This window comes from Eubalaena glacialis, chromosome 14 (genome assembly GCF_028564815.1).
Source record: "Eubalaena glacialis isolate mEubGla1 chromosome 14, mEubGla1.1.hap2.+ XY, whole genome shotgun sequence".
NCBI classification, from domain to species: Eukaryota; Metazoa; Chordata; class Mammalia; order Artiodactyla; family Balaenidae; genus Eubalaena; species Eubalaena glacialis.
This window is the reverse complement of record NC_083729.1, coordinates 6,742,372-6,760,045: the sequence shown is the minus strand read 5'-3', so window position 1 is coordinate 6,760,045 and position 17,674 is coordinate 6,742,372. Positions and strand designations below refer to the sequence as shown.

The following is a 17,674-nucleotide window of genomic DNA, read 5'->3' as shown; positions in this document are numbered from 1 at the left end:
AAATCAAAATGACAATACCAAGAACACTTCTGAAGATGTGTGACGGCTTCTGTAGGCAAAGTCACCATTTAAAGCCTAGCATCCATTTATTAAAAGCCACTAAATGGCTGCTTTAAAAGATTATCAGTGTGGAATTTTGAGGAAAGGAAGGAACAGAAGTGTTAACATAAAAATCTCCTAACATGCAGAGCACCTCAAAACATCTAGTTAAGTAACTTTCAATTTAAAAATAGAAGCATTGGGACTTCCCTGGTGGTGCAGTGGTTGAGAATCCTCCTGCCAATGCGGGGGACACGGGTTCGAGCCCTGGGCCGGGAAGATCCCACATGCTGCGGAGCAGCTAAGCCCGTGCACCACAACTACTTAGCTTGTGCTCTAGAGCCCACGAGCCACAACTACTGAGCCTGCGCTCTAGAGCCCGCGTGCCACAACTACTGAAGCACATGCGCCTAGAGCCCGCGCTCCACAACAAGAGAAGCCACAGCAATGAGAAGCCTGCATGCTGCAACGAAGAGTAGCCCCCGCTCGCTGCAACCAGAGAAAAGCCCGTGCGCAGCAACAAAGACCCAACGCAGCCAAAAATAAATAAAAAATAAAAAATTTAAAAATGGAAGCATTTATTCAACAAGTATTTGAGAGATCTGCTATATGTTCAAGGCACTGTGCTAGATGCTGAAATTATAAAACTAAATTCAATCTTTTTATTTTTCCTTTTTGAGGTACAATACATAAGCTTAAGTTGTAGTTGTCCACTAAGAAACAAGTTTTTTTAAAAAAATAAATTTATTTATTTATTATTTTTGGCTGCGTTGGGTCTTCGTTGCTGTGCGCAGGCTTTGTCTAGTTGTAGCGAGCGGGGGCTACTCTTCGTTGCAGTGTGCGGGCTTCTCACTGCGGTGGCTTCTCTTGTTTCAGAGCACGGGCTCTAGGAGCCTGGGCCTCAGTAGTTCTGGCGCACGGGCTTAGTTGCTCCGCGGCATGTGGGATCTTTCTGGACCAGGGCTCGAACCCATGTCCCCTGCATTGGCAGGTGTATTCTTAACCACTGTGCCACCGGGGAAGTCCCAAGAACAGTTTTACATGATTATTTTATTTGGAAAAAACCATTCTGAAATCAGGCTTAACAAGTACTGGAGGAAAGGGGAAAGACCTAATATCTGGCATGTAAGAAAAATATGAGTTTAAAGGTAATTCATAGTTTACAGATTTACTGAGAAGAGTCTAAAAAAACATTCTTAACGTGGAATTCACATTTAAGGGGAAGTAAGTACGTATAATAATTCTTAAAGGTATAGTAACACTAGGTTAAGATTTTAGCACATGTCCTTGATAACAATGCTTTATTCAGCTACGCCAGCCACGGAAAAGCATCCTGAGGCTCTATATTAAGTGAAACGTATTTCACAGGGAAGTGGCTGACCAAGCAGGTCACATGCTCTCAGAACTGGCTAAAGTGTGTAGCTAGAAGGAAGTGGTTCAAATTGCTTCATTGATAGAAAGAGAGGCACCCAGACCAGTTAAGTGACCTCGTCTGACCCCACCCCAGCACCCTGCCGAGCGGTAACATACGTAACACTTACTGGAGCATGATCTCCAACCTCTTGCTATAAACGTGCATTTCTAATTTTTTAGAAACCTTCTGTACTGCACCTGGGGAAAAAAAGCAACAGAGGGTTCAATTTCCAAATTCCTGTTTAGAATAATTTCCAAATCAATAATTAGAATGTAGTTACTGAGAAACCAAAGTGGTTAATTGTAGAATCCTTCAAGTGACAAATGTATACAGAGCATCTACCTGCTGAGGCAAACTGATATTTTCATCACTTTATTTCATGTTCTTGTTAAGGAACCACAAGTGACATTTAAGATTATTTAAAAATTTATTTCCAATGTTTCTCCGTCTTTTCCACATTTATGAGCAGAAGTGAGTGAAATTAGAACTCCAAGAGGTCTAGGAGCACATCCATCCTCAGAGAGCTCTGAAGTTTTTGTTTTATCTAAAATATTAAGTAAATTTAGCAATTCTACTACATATAATGCACTTACCGTAGTTTTAATAAAATATTTAAAATCACTTGCCAGTTAGATTACTTAGCTTTTCCCCTAAAACAAAGTAATCTGACAGTTCAGGAAGATGAGCCATACTTGATCTGAAGTTTCAATATTGCCCGGGGAATATCACTAAGTACCTCCCAGTTCATCACCAGCAATAAAACAGTGAATTAACTGGTAGTTTCTCAAAAAAGTTAAATAGAGAGTTAACATATGACCCAATAATTTTACTCCATAGACCCAAGAGAAGTGAAAACATGTCTATACAAAAACTTGTACATGAAGGTTTATAGCAGGATTATTCACAGTAGCCAAACAGTAGAAACAATCCAAATGTTCATCATCAAATGAATGGATAAACCAAATGTGCTATATCTACACAATGGAAGATTATTTGGCCATAAAAAGGAATGAAGTACTGATTCATGCTACGACATGGATGAACTTTTTTTTTTTTTTTTTAAGTCTTTATGCTTGTTGTTTATGTAGTTGAATTCAGCCACACAGTTCTACATTTTTACAATCCCCCGGGCATGAAAAGCTCACCGGCTGTTCATTAGTAAATTCAAATGTCATAGTTTCAGGTTTTAACCTTAGACTGTCAATAAAAACACAACACATGGCCAGGAGAGGTTGTTTACGAAAGGCACAGATGAACCTTGAAAACATTATGCTAAGTTAAAGAAGCCAGACGCAAAAGACTACCTTTTGTAGGATTCCATTTATATGAAATGTCCAGAATAGGTAAATCCAGAGAGACAGAAAGTAGATTAGTGGTTGCCTTGAGCTGGGGAGAGTGGGGAGTATGGGGAATTATAGCTAAAAGATACACAATGTTTCTTTTTGGAGTAATGTGTATGTTCTAAAGTTGACTGTGGTGAATCTACTCTATGTGGAAAAGAGCCAAGTTGTCATTTCTCCTAAATTGTTCTATAGTTCAGACCACAGTCACTCTAATTTTAAATTCATCGGTTTTAACTGAATATACAAGTAACTAAATGCCAGCCAAGAAAACTATATAATAAAACTTTTATACTTTAATTATAATCAATTCTGTTAAGTATTAAGCACTTAGCTGACATGTAAAAACAATCTCATAAAACACATTAGTAAAAAGCAAACATCTAAGCTATGAAATTGTCTATTAAAATAAATTTTCCAAAGTGTGTGTATATATTTATTACTAATGTTTATGACAAACTCCTCAGATACATGAGATTATACTAAATGTGAAGTCATACACTCATACACATACATCTATCTGCCCTTAGGTCTATGTGTCAAAACAGGGCACAGACATGCTGAAAACAGGTACAGTGTAAAACAGAAGAATGTAAAGGAATATAAGGACATTAAAGAATACATTTTGAAAATGTATAAGATTTCTCATGTGTCCTCAGTGAGAACAGGGGGACTATATATAAATGGAAGTTGGGGCTAAACATACACACAGATACAGATATAATTGTATTTCCAGAATCTGGACCAAAGTGTTAGCAGGCTAAGAAATGAAAAGGGAGCAAATGCTATTTTGATAGAATCAGAGTGTTTCACAGAAGTGAGTGTTTCTAGAATAGAGCTGGCCAACTTTCTCCGTACATGGCCAGATCGTATCTTAAGCTTTGTGGACCACATGGTCTCTGCTGCAACTACTCAACCCTGCGGTGGTAGCTCAGACAGCAGCATTATTAGATAGCATATAAACAAATGGGCCTGGCTGTTTCTTTCTTTCTTTCTTTTTTTTAAAAACATTTTGGCTATGCCGTGCGGCATGTGGGATCTTAGTTTCCTGACCAGGGATCGAACCCGTGCCCCCTGCGGGTGGAAGCATGGAGTCTTAACCACTGGACGGCCAGGGAAGTCCCATAGCTGTGCTTCAATAAAACTTTATTTACAAAAATCAGGTGGAGGACTGGATTTGGCTCAGGGGCCACAGCTGCTGACTCTGCTCTAAAATGTTAAAATATCAAATTTGGATAGAATAAAGCCAATTAGTTTAAATGATAAATATATAGAATGAACGCCCTCAACTTTGAAGAGAGGGTATGTGCTAGTCCTTGTGATACTTTTTCATCTTCTGAAGGAGCAAGTACTACTTATTAAACCCCTGTCACTTAGCCCCACGGGGGACAACTTTCCATACTGATGTATCACATACACACCTCGGGGTCACTGTCTTATCTCTTTAAAACTCATCTTGTCTGTTTCCTTTCTCACGCTCCATATTTAATCCGTCAGGAAATACTGCTGGCTTTACTTTCTCTCGAATCCAACCACTTTCTGCTACCTCCACCACTTCCACCCTGGCCTGAGCCTCTATCTCCCACCTGCATGACCACAAAAGCTCCTCACTGGAACCTGTCAGCTTTCATACTTGCCCTCCTAACAGTCTCCTCTCAACAAACACCAGAGTAATTAAAAAACCCTACAACGTAACCCATTTCACTCCGACTACAAGTCCAGCCTTAAAATGGCCGACAAAGCCCTACGCATCTGTGCCCTCTCCAAACCCGATCAAGCTGCCCAGCCCTCATTAGAGCATCAGCTCCTACAGGGCCAGCATCTCTTTGCTTTGTTCGTGGATGTACCCTAAGCACCTAGAATAATACCCACTAAATAGCAGGTGCTCAGTAAGTATCTGTCAAATGACTGTTAAAAGAAAATAAGGAAGCACCTCATTACCCAGAAGAGTATAAAATCCCACTCTCGATACACCACAAAGTGGGGAGAAACCAGGAAATATGAAGCAGCCAGTTAGCTTTTACAATCACTCATGGAAAATGCCTGTTCTGACTTCTCAGCAATGAACCTCTTCCAAAAATGCCCAGAGGCTTAACTTAGTGAACAAATGTTTTTATAATTAGTTTAAGATGGATCACTAATAGTAGGATGATTATTTTTAGTTCCACTAGTGCAGATCAGAGTAAAGGTGTATTTTCACTTTGGACCAGAGCGCTAAGAGAAATACCCAAGATAAAGTCAAACCAAGCTACGATAGCTCATATATTCCTTCCTGTACAACAGACATTAAATATTTGGTGATTATCTGTTAAACCACCGCATCTTTTCGGTTTTTCAGCACAGTCATCAGGTAGAGTCTTCATCGGAACAGCAGATGACATCCTGACAACATAGCTGACAATCTCACACCAACAAGCGCTGGGTCCCCTCTTCTGCCACCCATCGCGGAAATGGGCTTAGAGGAGCTCAGGTACTTAACATCCCCGAAGACCACACAACATCCTAACTGGCCTTGGAAAAGTGTCATTTTTGCATAGAAATTTCATTTTTCAGGGAAGTATACAAATATCTGACTTCATTTTACAAAAGAGTTATCAGAATTTAATGAACAGAAAGCAACCTTGGAGGTTAAAACACAATCCAGTTCAGAAGTGTTTGATTCCAAGTGACCAAGGCCATGCTACGAAGCGAAGGGGCCGTGCTCCTGGAGAGCTGGGTGTCAGAACAGGGAGGTGGGCCGGCTCATGCACTCCAGCCTTGATCTCTCACTCCTGGTCTCTGCACTTAATCCTGTCCCTCACTTCGCTGCTCCTAACTTTGCACCACGAATTAGTTATGACCTTGGTAAAAGGTCCTCTTTCCCACATACCCACCCATTTTTATATTTCTACCACCTAAGATATGAAAAATGTAAAATAATAAGAGAAAACCGACAACTGCCTTTAAAACTGTTCTGGCATGAATGTATTTGTACCCCCGGGCAAAGACTGTGATACTGAACATCATGTGAGAATCCAAGGTGTGATGTTCTTCTGTGGCTTGTATGAATGCACAGCTCCATCTCTTATGTTACAGGCACACAGGGGTATCCATTACCCACTAGTTAATTCAGCTAAAACAAATTATCAAATGGTGTCCAAATTGTAATTTTACAATGACTATTACCCAAATTCAAAAACTTACCAGTAACTTAGATGAATAATTTAGATTTGTCTAGGCATTTATTAGTTTCATGTTATAGATGTGACCAATTACAAGCAGATGGATTATGAAGTGGTTATCCAAGCTTTTTTTCTCCTGAAATCAAAGAACTAACTATTTGCTTACTTTTAAAAAAAATTTTAAGAAACAGAAATATTCTATCAGAGATCTGTTGCCATGTGAGGCTTCCCGGAATATTTCAAGGGTGGCTTCTTCCCCCAGGAACACAAAGGGCTACCGTACATGTGCACCTTAACGTGTTATACTGAATTATGTATAAAACAGAATCAAACTATAAAGAAATGACACAAAAATATTTTCATTGGTGTTTTCTTTGATTGAAAATTGCTTCTTAGAAAAAGGAAAGAAAGTTACTGCAAAATTGTCCCATGTGGAAATTCCATTCTATTCAACAAGTTTTATTAAACACAAATATAGCAGCATATTTTCCTATTAGACATGCTGGCTCAATTCAGCAATATTTTGGAATTTTTGATTAAATTGTTTTTAAGAGGACTGTTACTAAGAGATTTTTATCTTTGTGTTAATTGCAGCCACGTTTTTACAGCATGAATGAAGACTCAGAACAAAAAGTAAAATATCAGTAATACACATTGTTATGCATATATCATATCTTGAAAGTTACAGGAATGAAAAAAATCAGGATATTTTAAGTTCTTTAGGACTCTTTGTTTTCTGCTTTTTATTTCAAAGAACCATGGGAGAAATGAAAGAAGTGATAAAAATGAAGTAATTCTGTACCTTTCCTTATTTTCGGGTTTGACTGGACTTCTAATATCACGGTTGTTACTGTATCTGCATACATATCATTGGAAGGGTTTGCCAGCCACTGAAAAACAAGAGGCAGAATTAGGGAGGTACAACCCAGCCAACCCCCAAAGCTGCAATCACTACCACCCATCCACGGACTGTACGTGTGGGATTATTGCTTCTAGCATTTCACTGAAATCAACTGTTTTCTGAAATTGATTAGCATTACTAATTTCAGTAAACCCATTGTTTACTGAAATTAATTAGTAATGCTGGAATTCTCTAATTTTTTTTTTTAAACAACACTAAAATGTACAGAGCATGTCCTTTGTGGCAAGTGTCTTATATGCATTATCTCATTTAACTCTCACATCTTCATCATAAAGGAGTAAACTGACTCAAAAGTAACTTGTGCAAGATAACATAAGCAGTAATTAATTGCTGGTTCTGTGACTCACACTCAAATTCCTAGTCACTATATTTTAGTAGCATAGACAGTAATATTTTTAAAGATTTACTTTTGTTTCTCACATGAAGCCTAAGATCCCCTGACACTGCCATGTGCCCGCTGCTCTAAGAAAGTTTTCCATGTCTACCAGGTTAGGGTGAGACCAGCTGAATTACTTCAGGAATGAGTAACCCCCTTCTTTTAATTCTCTCTCCAAAGAGTACTCTTACGAGCAAGTCACTTGAAAAACTTCCTCTAAGATCTTCTTTGATGTGTTAATTCTAGGGAATAAAAAATGCATTCTCTTATAGTATTTGGTAGCAAGAACTAACGTCTCTAACAACTTTTCCCCTTTCTCAGATAACACTTTATATATTATTGTATGTAACTTCATGTTATAGATAACTATTCCTCTTGATAATTTCTCCAGTTACCTTTAGCCTTATAAATCAAATTCAGACTTAAATCAGCGAACTGCAGTGGAACCAGAGCTGACAGATCTTTTTTTGTTTTAAAAAATAATATGTATGACAGAATAGTTGACCATATAGCTGGGAAATTTACATTCAACCTTGAGGCAGAGAAAGAGACAAAGTATCTCCCTGTATCATTCAGTTCCAGGATTCACTTTGAAAGTCCTTCTTTAAACTTAACAGATGCTAATCTATTAAAATCAACCATCAAAGTCATTTGGTGTCTGTGTTCTAAATTCTACCAGTATGGATTTAAAATTCTAACAGTGGCAACCACATTTACCTAAATTAATGATTTCTAGCCTTTGCGGATTTGGGTCATTTTAATGTTGCTTATTTGAATCTTCAGAATTCCACTCTCTTAAGAAGTGTTGCATGACAAGTTTGTTTGCTTTAAAGTAACAGAATTATATTTTTATCTTGTAATTTTAAGACCTTTTGATAATAACTGAAGACACCTGCAGTACCACAAAATCTGTTAAGACTCACTCAGATGAGAGACCTCTGCTCATTTCACATACTAAATATTGTCTTAATTTATTATTGGTTTCTATGCTACTGTAACTATATAGAAAATGCTTAGTTATGTTATATTTAATGTTGATCTTGGAAAGAAAAATATACACATATATATTTTCCAACAATTTTTTTCCTGATTGGGAAGAACCCAATTTTCTCTACAATTACATGTGAACTCAAAACTTTTTCCCCCTCCTTGTTTAGGTAAATGATCTTATCTTACTTCTAATACCACCATTCCTGGTTCCTGTATTACAGAAATATTTTTGAACACTTTCAAAGCCGGTTTTTCTTGAATTTCTAATTCTTCTACATCACCTGAAAAAAAGAAATTGTAAGATGTATATAATTTTTTTGGGGGGGTGGCAATATAAGGGTGGGGAGTGGGAGGTACAAACTACTGGGTGTAAGACAGGCTCAAGGATGTACCGTACAACACAGGGAATACAGCCAATATTTTGTGATAACTGTAAATGGAAAGTAACCTTTCAAAATTGTATATAAATAAAAAAATTTTTTGAGAAAGCCACCATAAAAAAAATTTAAAAATAATCTTCTGGAGTATAATTATTCATTTGTTTATAGAGACAGCTGAAATAAGGTGATACACAATGAAAAAAATTTAATAACTTGTGTATAGGCAGATTTTAAGTAGTGAAGTTTTATATTAATTGCTTATAGCAACTAAAAGATCTCAACATGTATTATAAATATTCATATAACTAGACAGGATTTACCTTGGACATTAAACATCTTATCAGTTGCAAACTCTGGTGACTGTCAAACACCTATGTTTGTACAAGGGATTCAGTGACCAGCATCTTAAAATTTAACACGAACCTCAACAACTACGTCACTTCTACCGTCTGTCTTCATAAGTTTAAAGGTTCTACAGGGAAATTCCGTTGTCTAAGACAAGGCTTTTCTGGTCTTCCCAGTAGTAACCTCTTAATTAAGGATTAATTCAGACGTATTTTATTAACGTCCTGTGTTATAACCTATAATTCTAACGTGAGATTCTGAAGTAAAAAAAAAGATATATTCTACTGGTTTATTTTATGGCAGTACTTCACTGTATGAATTACAAAGAGCATATTCATAGAAAGCGTAACTTTGTGATCTGAAGTGTTCTTGCTTATCAGAGAGAGCCCACACCTTTTAACTTAACTCTTCACCTCTCATGATGTTAATACACAAAAATCTCTAATTCAAAATGGTCTAATATGAAAACAGAATAGGTTTACTCTTTACTGGACTTTGGCCAGTGGTCATGTACTGTTATATAACCTGCTGTAAAGGTTTGTACTGATGGAACCAGAAAAATTATTTTCACTGAACAAAGAAAAGAAATTATGATAAAATCTAGGTATAGTAAGCTAAAGTAGATTTTAAACACAAGAAGCAAAGACTACTGACAATTTTAGAATTTTAAGTGGATCATAATAAGAGGTATAATGAGATTTAAAAATTGTTTATCCGTGTATTTTCAAAATTTTCACCTAAAGGTGGTAGTAACATGACCAAGTAAAGTACAGAGAAAATTTGTGCAATTCTGACACAATTACCAAAATTAACATCCTTTCCTAGATATATAATTATCTTACTCAAAAACAGAAAACAGTTAAGTGAATGTCAATAAATATACACACCTGTCAATTTCTGTAGCTGGTAATAAAGCAAATTAAAAGGACCAGTATATGGAATGGCTTGGGTCTGCTTTACAGTGCTCATGGCCAAGTCAGTATAATCTGGAGAGGAAATTAGAATAAATATACTTTAGGAAACAACACTAGTCTCACAAAATACAATTTGCAAACACATACGAGGAGTAAAGAAAAGAGAAGTAAAAGCAAAGTAAGTGAGAACATGCTTGTCAAGCTAACAAAGTGCTCCACAGTTGGTTCCCATCCTACACTCCTCCCCCTCCCCCCACCCCCGGCCAATAGTTCACTTGTGCTCCAGCCGTAAGAAGGCACTCTCATTCTCCAAAACACATCTGGTCCCTAACATCTCCAAGCCAGTAAGCCAGCTGTCCTCTGCCATCTCTTCTGGTTAGCTATCCTTCACCACCTGGCAATGAGAGCTACCTGGTATGCAATGCTTTTCCCAACCCTCCTAGGCCCGTTCTCTCCTTACATGTTATCCTGCACTTCTGTATGTCCTGGGTCAATACTGTGATTAGCTCTTCACAGGATGGTTTCTCTCAACAGACAGTTTTTCAAGGGCTGGGACTGTGCTTCTTATTCTTAGTACATCTCTAGTCCTCCAGCACCTAGCACAATGCCTGGCATACAGTAAGACCTCAACAACTGTTCATGGAACAAGTTATATTCTACTGTGTGATAGTCTGAAGGCTGACAGGTGGCTTATCTCACAGTTGAACACCTAAACACTGCTGCTATTTCTTATTCCTTGATAAAGCACTTTTAATTTATTAGTGCCATATAAATAATATTGAGCACAGTTATTTACTTAAAGATAATATCGTAATTAATGCAAAAGTAATGACAGCTTAGCATTTACACGTGCATAAAACACAAAGCCCAGCAAGCAACTTAACACTACAGGTCATAAAAATCAACAAGCTTGTGTGGGGAGTCCAAAATTACTTCAGGAAATAAAAGTAGCAGTATTCCATGGTGAAAGGTAGAAGACAGGCTTCAGAAGGCAGTAGTCAATCTGTCTTACAGGGGAACTTATGTTTCCAATTAAGAAAAAAGTTATTTAAATATTGTAATAGTTCAAGGAAGGTTTTTTTTTCAAATAAAGCTAACTAGATTATTAAGTTTCAACTATTTATACTTTGTTATTTGGCTGTTACTTAAGATTTGGCCACTGGGTAAGAGAAGTTTTTGAAGATTTTCTTTAAATGCTAAAATCAAATTACATTTGACATTTAATAGTATACTTACTAGAGAGGTCACAAGGAGAAAGTATGTGATAATTAAAGTTTCTTTTAACAAGTATTCCTGAGACCCGCTGGCCTTGTTCTGGTTTTTTGTCTGCTAAAAAGCCCATGACCTATTAAAAAGGAAAAAAAAAGCCAAAACAATTTGAAGAGAACAGAATCTTATAAAATGAAATTAATTATTCAGGGACTCAATCATAATTATGAACCATTTGAACCATGAAAACAACCCATGAATCTAAACATGAAAAGTATAAAATGTTATATACCTCTATGACCAGGGCAGTAACAAGGTTACCAAGAGACCAAAGGCAAGACTCAACGGGGGCAGATCTGGCAAGAATGGTTAGGTTCTGTCAGTTCCAATCAGTTCAGCAACCAAGTAAACCTACTGGGTGCTGCGGCTTAAAAAAGCTCTCAACAGAGACAGCATGGTGGGAAGGACAGCAACCGAGGGCCAGACGTGCGTGGCTCCCTCAGGCTGGCTCTCAACCCTGTACATGGAGGGAACCCCATAATACAAAGATGCAAGGCCATGCCAGACCCAAAAAGCAGCAGCATCTCTGAATAAAAAGGTCTGTAAAGACAGGTATGGATGAGCTCATACAACTGAGGGGGAACATTTTTTAAGAGAAGAGAGTACTGACTGTTCAAAAACTAACAATAACACCAAACAAACAAACAAACAAACAAACAAAACTCTTACAAACATGAAATCCAACATTCTTAAATATAACTTTTCTCAGCTACAAATAAATGAACTCAAAGGGGACAAAGACCCTATATTTCATATTTGTTTACCTTTCATCAGTTAAGGGCAGATGGCAGTGAGGCAGTGGTAACATTTGCTCTTGTAACTATAATGCGACCTAGCTCTGTTTCACATGGTTTGTCGGCGTCATTTTCTCCTTAAATGCTGGTGACTTAAGGAGGCTGATTTCAGTGCAGTGACATCCCGGATGCTGATGAGGTGTCTGCCGGGAGAACCAAGTACCTTGGAGAACAAGACTGAGTGGTTCTTCTGGCTTCACCCTCTGCTGCCAGCCTCGGTTTCTTTCTCTATTCAACTGTGTGCTAGCTCCCAACATGCTGATTTCTTACCACGCACACAATTGCTTGGCCTGACAATTCTCGACAGTAAACTGCATGGGTTTTTTGATAGTTTTTGTGGATCTGATTTCTTTACCTCCTTCTTAGTTTCTGTTTTACATGCCTGAGGATGGCTGCCATAAATCTGACTTCTCCCGAAGTAAGGTTATTACACTTGAGGAAAAAAAATAACTAAAGCTAATGATCTTAAATAAAATTATGGCTAAAATAACAGAACAACACTCTTAATACAAAACTACATTTGGGGAAACAGATATTGACAACAGTTTCTCTATGCCTGTATGAAGTTAAATATAAAAATGACACATATACCTAAAGTGTGTTTTCAGTTCTAGAGTCAAAAATTTTTTTTTACAGCAAAAGCAGTTCTAAGAGGGAAGTTCATAGCAATTCAAGCTCACCTCAAGAAACAAGAAAAATCTCAAATAAACAATCTAACCTTACACCTAAAGAAACTAGACACAGAAAACCCAAAGTTAGTAGAAGGAAAGAAATCATAAAGATCAGAGCAAAAATAAATGAAATAGAAACAAAGAAAACAATAGCAAAGATCAATAAAACTAAAAGTTGGTTCTTTCATAAACAAAATTGATAAACCTTTAGCCAGACTCATCAAGAAAAAAAGGGAGAGGACTCAAATCAATAAAATTAGAAATGAAAAAGGAGAGATTACAACTGACACTGCAGAAATATAAAAGATCATAAGAGACTACTACAAGCAACTACAGGCCAATAAAATGGACAACCTGGAAGAAATGGACAAATTCTTGGAAAAGTACAACCTTCCAGGATTGAACCAGGAAGAATTAGAAAATATAAATAGACCAGTCACAGGTAATGAAATTGAAACTGTAATTTAAAATCTTCCAACAAAAAAAAGTGCAGGACCAGATGGCTTCACAGGCGAATTCTATCAAACATTTAGAGAAGAGTTAACACCTATCCTTCTCAAACTCTTCCAAAAAATTGCAGAGGGAGGAACACCCCCAAACTCATTCTGAGAGGCCACTATCACCCTGATACCAAAACCAGACAAAGATATCACAAAAAAAGGAAATTACAGACCAATATCACTGATGAACATAGACACAAAAATCCTCAAGAAAATACCAGCAAACAGAATCCAACAACACATTAAAAGGATCATACACCATGATCAAGTGGGATTTATCCCAGGGATGCAAGGATTCTTCAATATACAGAAAACAATCAATATGATACACCATATTAACAAATTAAAGAATAAAAACCATGTGATCATCTCAACAGATGCAGAAAAAGCTTTTGACAAAATTCAACACCCATTTATGATAAAAACTCTCCAGAAAGTGGGCATAGAGGGAACCTACCTCAACATAATAAAAGCCATATATGACAAACCCACAGCAAACATCGTTCACAACGGTGAAAAACTGAAAACATCTCCTCTAGATCAGGAACAAGACAAGGATGTCCACTCTCGCCATTATTATTCAACATAGTATTGGAAGTCCTAGCCACAGCAATCAGAGAAGAAAAAGAAATAAAAGGAATCCAAATTGGAAAAGAAGAAGTAAAACTGTCACTGTTTGCCAAAGACACGATATTATACATAGAAAATCCTAAAGATACCACCAGAAAACTACTAGAACTAATCAAGGAATTTGGTAAGGTGGCAGGATACAAAATTAATGCACAGAAATCTCTTGCATTCCTATACACTAATGGTGAAAAATCTGAAAGAGAAATTAAGCAAACACTCCCATTTACCATTGCAACAAAAAGAATAAAATACCGAGGAATAAACCTACCTAAGGAGACAAAAGACCTGTATGCAGAAAACTATAAGACACTGATGAAAGAAATTAAAGATGATACAAACAGATGGAGAGATATACCATGTTCTTGGATTGGAAGAATCAACATTGTGAAAATGACTCTACTACCCAAAGCAATCTACAGATTCAGTGCAATCCCTATCAAACTACCAGTGGCATTTTTCACAGAACTAGAACAAGAAATTTCACAATTTGTATGGAAACACAAAAGACCCCGAATAGCCAAAGCAATCTTGAGAAAGAAAAATGGAGCTGGAGGAATCAGGCTCCCCGACTTCAGACTATACTACAAAGCTACAGTAATCTAGACAGTATGTTACTGGCACAAAAACAGAAATATAGATCAATGGAACAGGATAGAAAGCCCAGAGATAAGCTCACGCACATATGGTCACCTTATCTTTGATAGAGGAGGGAAGAATATACAATGGAGAAAAGACAGCCTCTTCAATAAGTGGTGCTGGGAAAACTGGACAGCTACATGTAAAAGAATGAAATTAGAACACTCCCTAACACCATACACAAAAATAAACTCAAAATGGATTAAAGACCTAAATGTAAGGCCAGACACTATCAAACTCTTAGAGGAAAACATAGGCAGAACACTCTATGACATAAATCACAGCAAGATCCTTTTTGACCCACCTCCTAGAGAAATGGAAATAAAAACAAAAACAAACAAATGGGACCTAATGAAACTTAAAAGCTTTTGCACAGCAAAGGAAACCATAAACAAGATGAAAAGACAACACTCAGAATGGGAAAAATATCTGCAAATGAAGCAACTGACAAAGGATTAATCTCCAAAATATACAAGCACTTCATGCAGCTCAATATCACAAAAACAAACAACCCAATCCAAAAATGGGCAGAAGACCTAAATAGACATTTCTCCAAAGAAGACATACAGACAGCCAATAAATACATGAAAAGATGCTCAACATCCTAATCATTAGAGAAATGCAAATCAAAACCACAATGAGGTATCAACTCACACCAGTCAGAATGGCCATCATCAAAAAATCTACAAACAATAAATGCTGGAGAAGGTGTGGAGAAAAGGGAACCCTCCTGCACTGTTGGTGGGAATGTAAATTGATACGGCCACTATGGAGAACAGTATGGAGGTTCCTTAAAAAACTAAAAATAGAACTACCATACGACCCAGCAATCCCACTACTGGGCATATACCCTGAGAAAACCATAATTCAAAAAGAAATATGTACCACAATGTTCACTGCAGCACTATTTACAATAGCCAGGACATGGAAGCAACCTAAGTGTCCATGGACAGATGAATGGATAAGGAAGATGTGGCATATATATACAACGAAATATTATTCAGCCATAAAAGGGAAAGAAATTGAATTATTTGTAGTGAGGTGGATGGACCTAGAATCTGTCATACAGAGTGAAGTAAGTCAGAAAGAGAAAAACAAATACCATATGCTAATGCATATATATGGAATTTAAAAAAGGGGCACTGATGAACCTAGTGGCAGGGCAGGAGTAAAGACAAAGATGTAGAGAATGGACTTGAGCGAATGGGGCGGGGGAAGGGGAAGCTGGGATGAAGTGAGAGAGTGGCATTGACATAGATACACTACCAAATGTAAAATACATAGCTAGTTGGAAGCAGCCACATAGCACAGGGAGATCAGCTAGGTGCTTTGTGACCACCTAGAGGGGTGGGATAGGAAGGGTCGGAGGGAGATGCAGGAGGGAGGGGATATGGGGATATATGTATACGTATAGTTGATTCACTTTGTTATACAGCAGAAACTAACACAACATTGTAAAGCATTTATACTCCAATAAAGATGTGGAAAAAAAAAATTAAAAAAAATGCTGTATACTGTATTTCTTGAGGAATTATAATGCACAATGGCCTAATAAAAACTCTGGAAAGTCTCGCTATAAATTCAGCTTAATTTTGTTCAACTCGGCTTCTCCTCAATTGACCGAAAAACTTTCTTTTACTCCCCACACTGCAACCAGTAGAGTTTGGGAAATACCGTTCTAGATTCCCAATTGTAAATATTCTTATACCTATAGAATACATTTTTCTACAGGTATAAGATCTCTTCCATTAAACTGGCCCCTGGAAAGTTTTGTGAACAGTAAGATTCAGGAGTAAATACAACCATTTGCTCTTCTTTGGCAAGAAGAGCCTCACATCCTAATTTTTGCAAATTTTCCTCAAATTCAACTGCAAGAAATGATATTCATCAATTAGCTTCCTCATATTTGGCTCATTATGTACTAAAAGAATTCTGTAAAGTTGCTCATTAACACGTTTGATATTTAAAACTTCAGACAGGACTCCTCTGGTGGTCCAGTGGTTAAGAATCTGCCTTTCGATGCAGGGGACGTGGGTTTGATCCCTGGTAGGGGAACTAAGATCCCACATGCTGCAGGACAACTAATCCCGTGCGCCGCAACTACTGAGCCTGTGCACCACAACTAGAGAGAAGCCCGTGCGCCACAACAAAGAGCCCGCGTGCTGCAACTAAGACCCAACGCAGCCAAATAAATAAATATTAAAAAAATAATAAATAGATAAAACTTCAGACAGATAGTTAAAAAGTTTCCTTTAGAGGTATCTTAAAAAGATTTTTGATAGGTAAGGTTTTTTTTTCATAACTATTTCTTTTTTAAATTCTGAAAACCTTATATTTCATCATCAAAAATGATTAACTCTTGAAAAGACAAATCTTTATAAATTCCATCATATCCACAGACATTATGTTTAGATATGGGCCTATTTTTAGATTCTTAGGGAGAATGCCAAGAGGTGGACAGAATACTGTATTGGATGTAGTGAAAAACAGTAATGGAAAAAAACAAAACAGTAATGGACATTAGTTTACTCTCTAACATGGGTATGAAAAGTAAGTGGGAATGTGGATTAAAAGCCATCAGACTGAAGATCTAATTTATCTGAAAATTTTCCATGTAAAAAACAAATTAGTGGAACCAGAAAAAGCCTAAAAGCACAAGGATCAAGGTCTTATAGCATATTGAGTAGACAGAAATCATCATTGAGCACATTATTTGATTAATTAAAAGCTGGATATTCTTAAGTATACATTTCCCTAAAGGGATTAGGAACTATTTGGAATGGACAGGATTAAAAACCATAACATTTTACCTTGGCTAGTTTTTCTCCCCTGAAGTTCAAGGTCACTGCTTCTGTATTCCGAGGATTATGAACCTCTATGTGAACTTCATCATTATCTTCATATTCTCGAATCAGGGCTGCTTTCAATCTGGCCATTTCGTTTTGTTCTCCATGGACTAAAATCTACAAAGTGTAAATTGTAAAAGAGCATAGGGAAGCATCCTTAGTTCAGATTAATGATGGCTGTTATCTGAATTAGTTAATTATATGAAATGGAGATATACTTGAAGTTATTAAACTTTACCACTTTTAAGGATCTCCAGTCAATCAAACTTGTGTGATGTTTTCATTCTATTTGGCTTTAAAAGATCCTTAAGTGGAACTATTTCAAGATAAGAGTAAAGAAACTTCTTTTCTGTTCCAGTTTTTGCCACTATCGAGATACACAACTTTGTGAAAGCTGTACTTTTTCTAGGCTTCTGCGCTCACACTGGAAAAGGGCTGGACCAGGTG

At 37.1% G+C, this 17,674-nt stretch overlaps 1 protein-coding gene across 2 annotated transcripts in view; it reads right to left on the bottom strand.

Annotated features, from left to right (window-relative positions):
- Positions 1-17,674, bottom strand: part of CPSF3 (cleavage and polyadenylation specific factor 3) — a 42,750-nt gene that overhangs the window by 2,536 nt on the left and 22,540 nt on the right. For both annotated transcript variants that reach the window (XM_061210444.1, XM_061210445.1), the window contains 6 exons: positions 17,192-17,344; positions 11,118-11,226; positions 9,855-9,953; positions 8,429-8,523; positions 6,757-6,844; positions 1,581-1,650 (listed from right to left, as the gene is read on the bottom strand). In XM_061210444.1, coding sequence (XP_061066427.1) covers positions 1,581-1,650; positions 6,757-6,844; positions 8,429-8,523; positions 9,855-9,953; positions 11,118-11,226; positions 17,192-17,344 — 614 coding nt within the window. The remainder of the gene's footprint in view (positions 1-1,580; positions 1,651-6,756; positions 6,845-8,428; positions 8,524-9,854; positions 9,954-11,117; positions 11,227-17,191; positions 17,345-17,674) is intronic.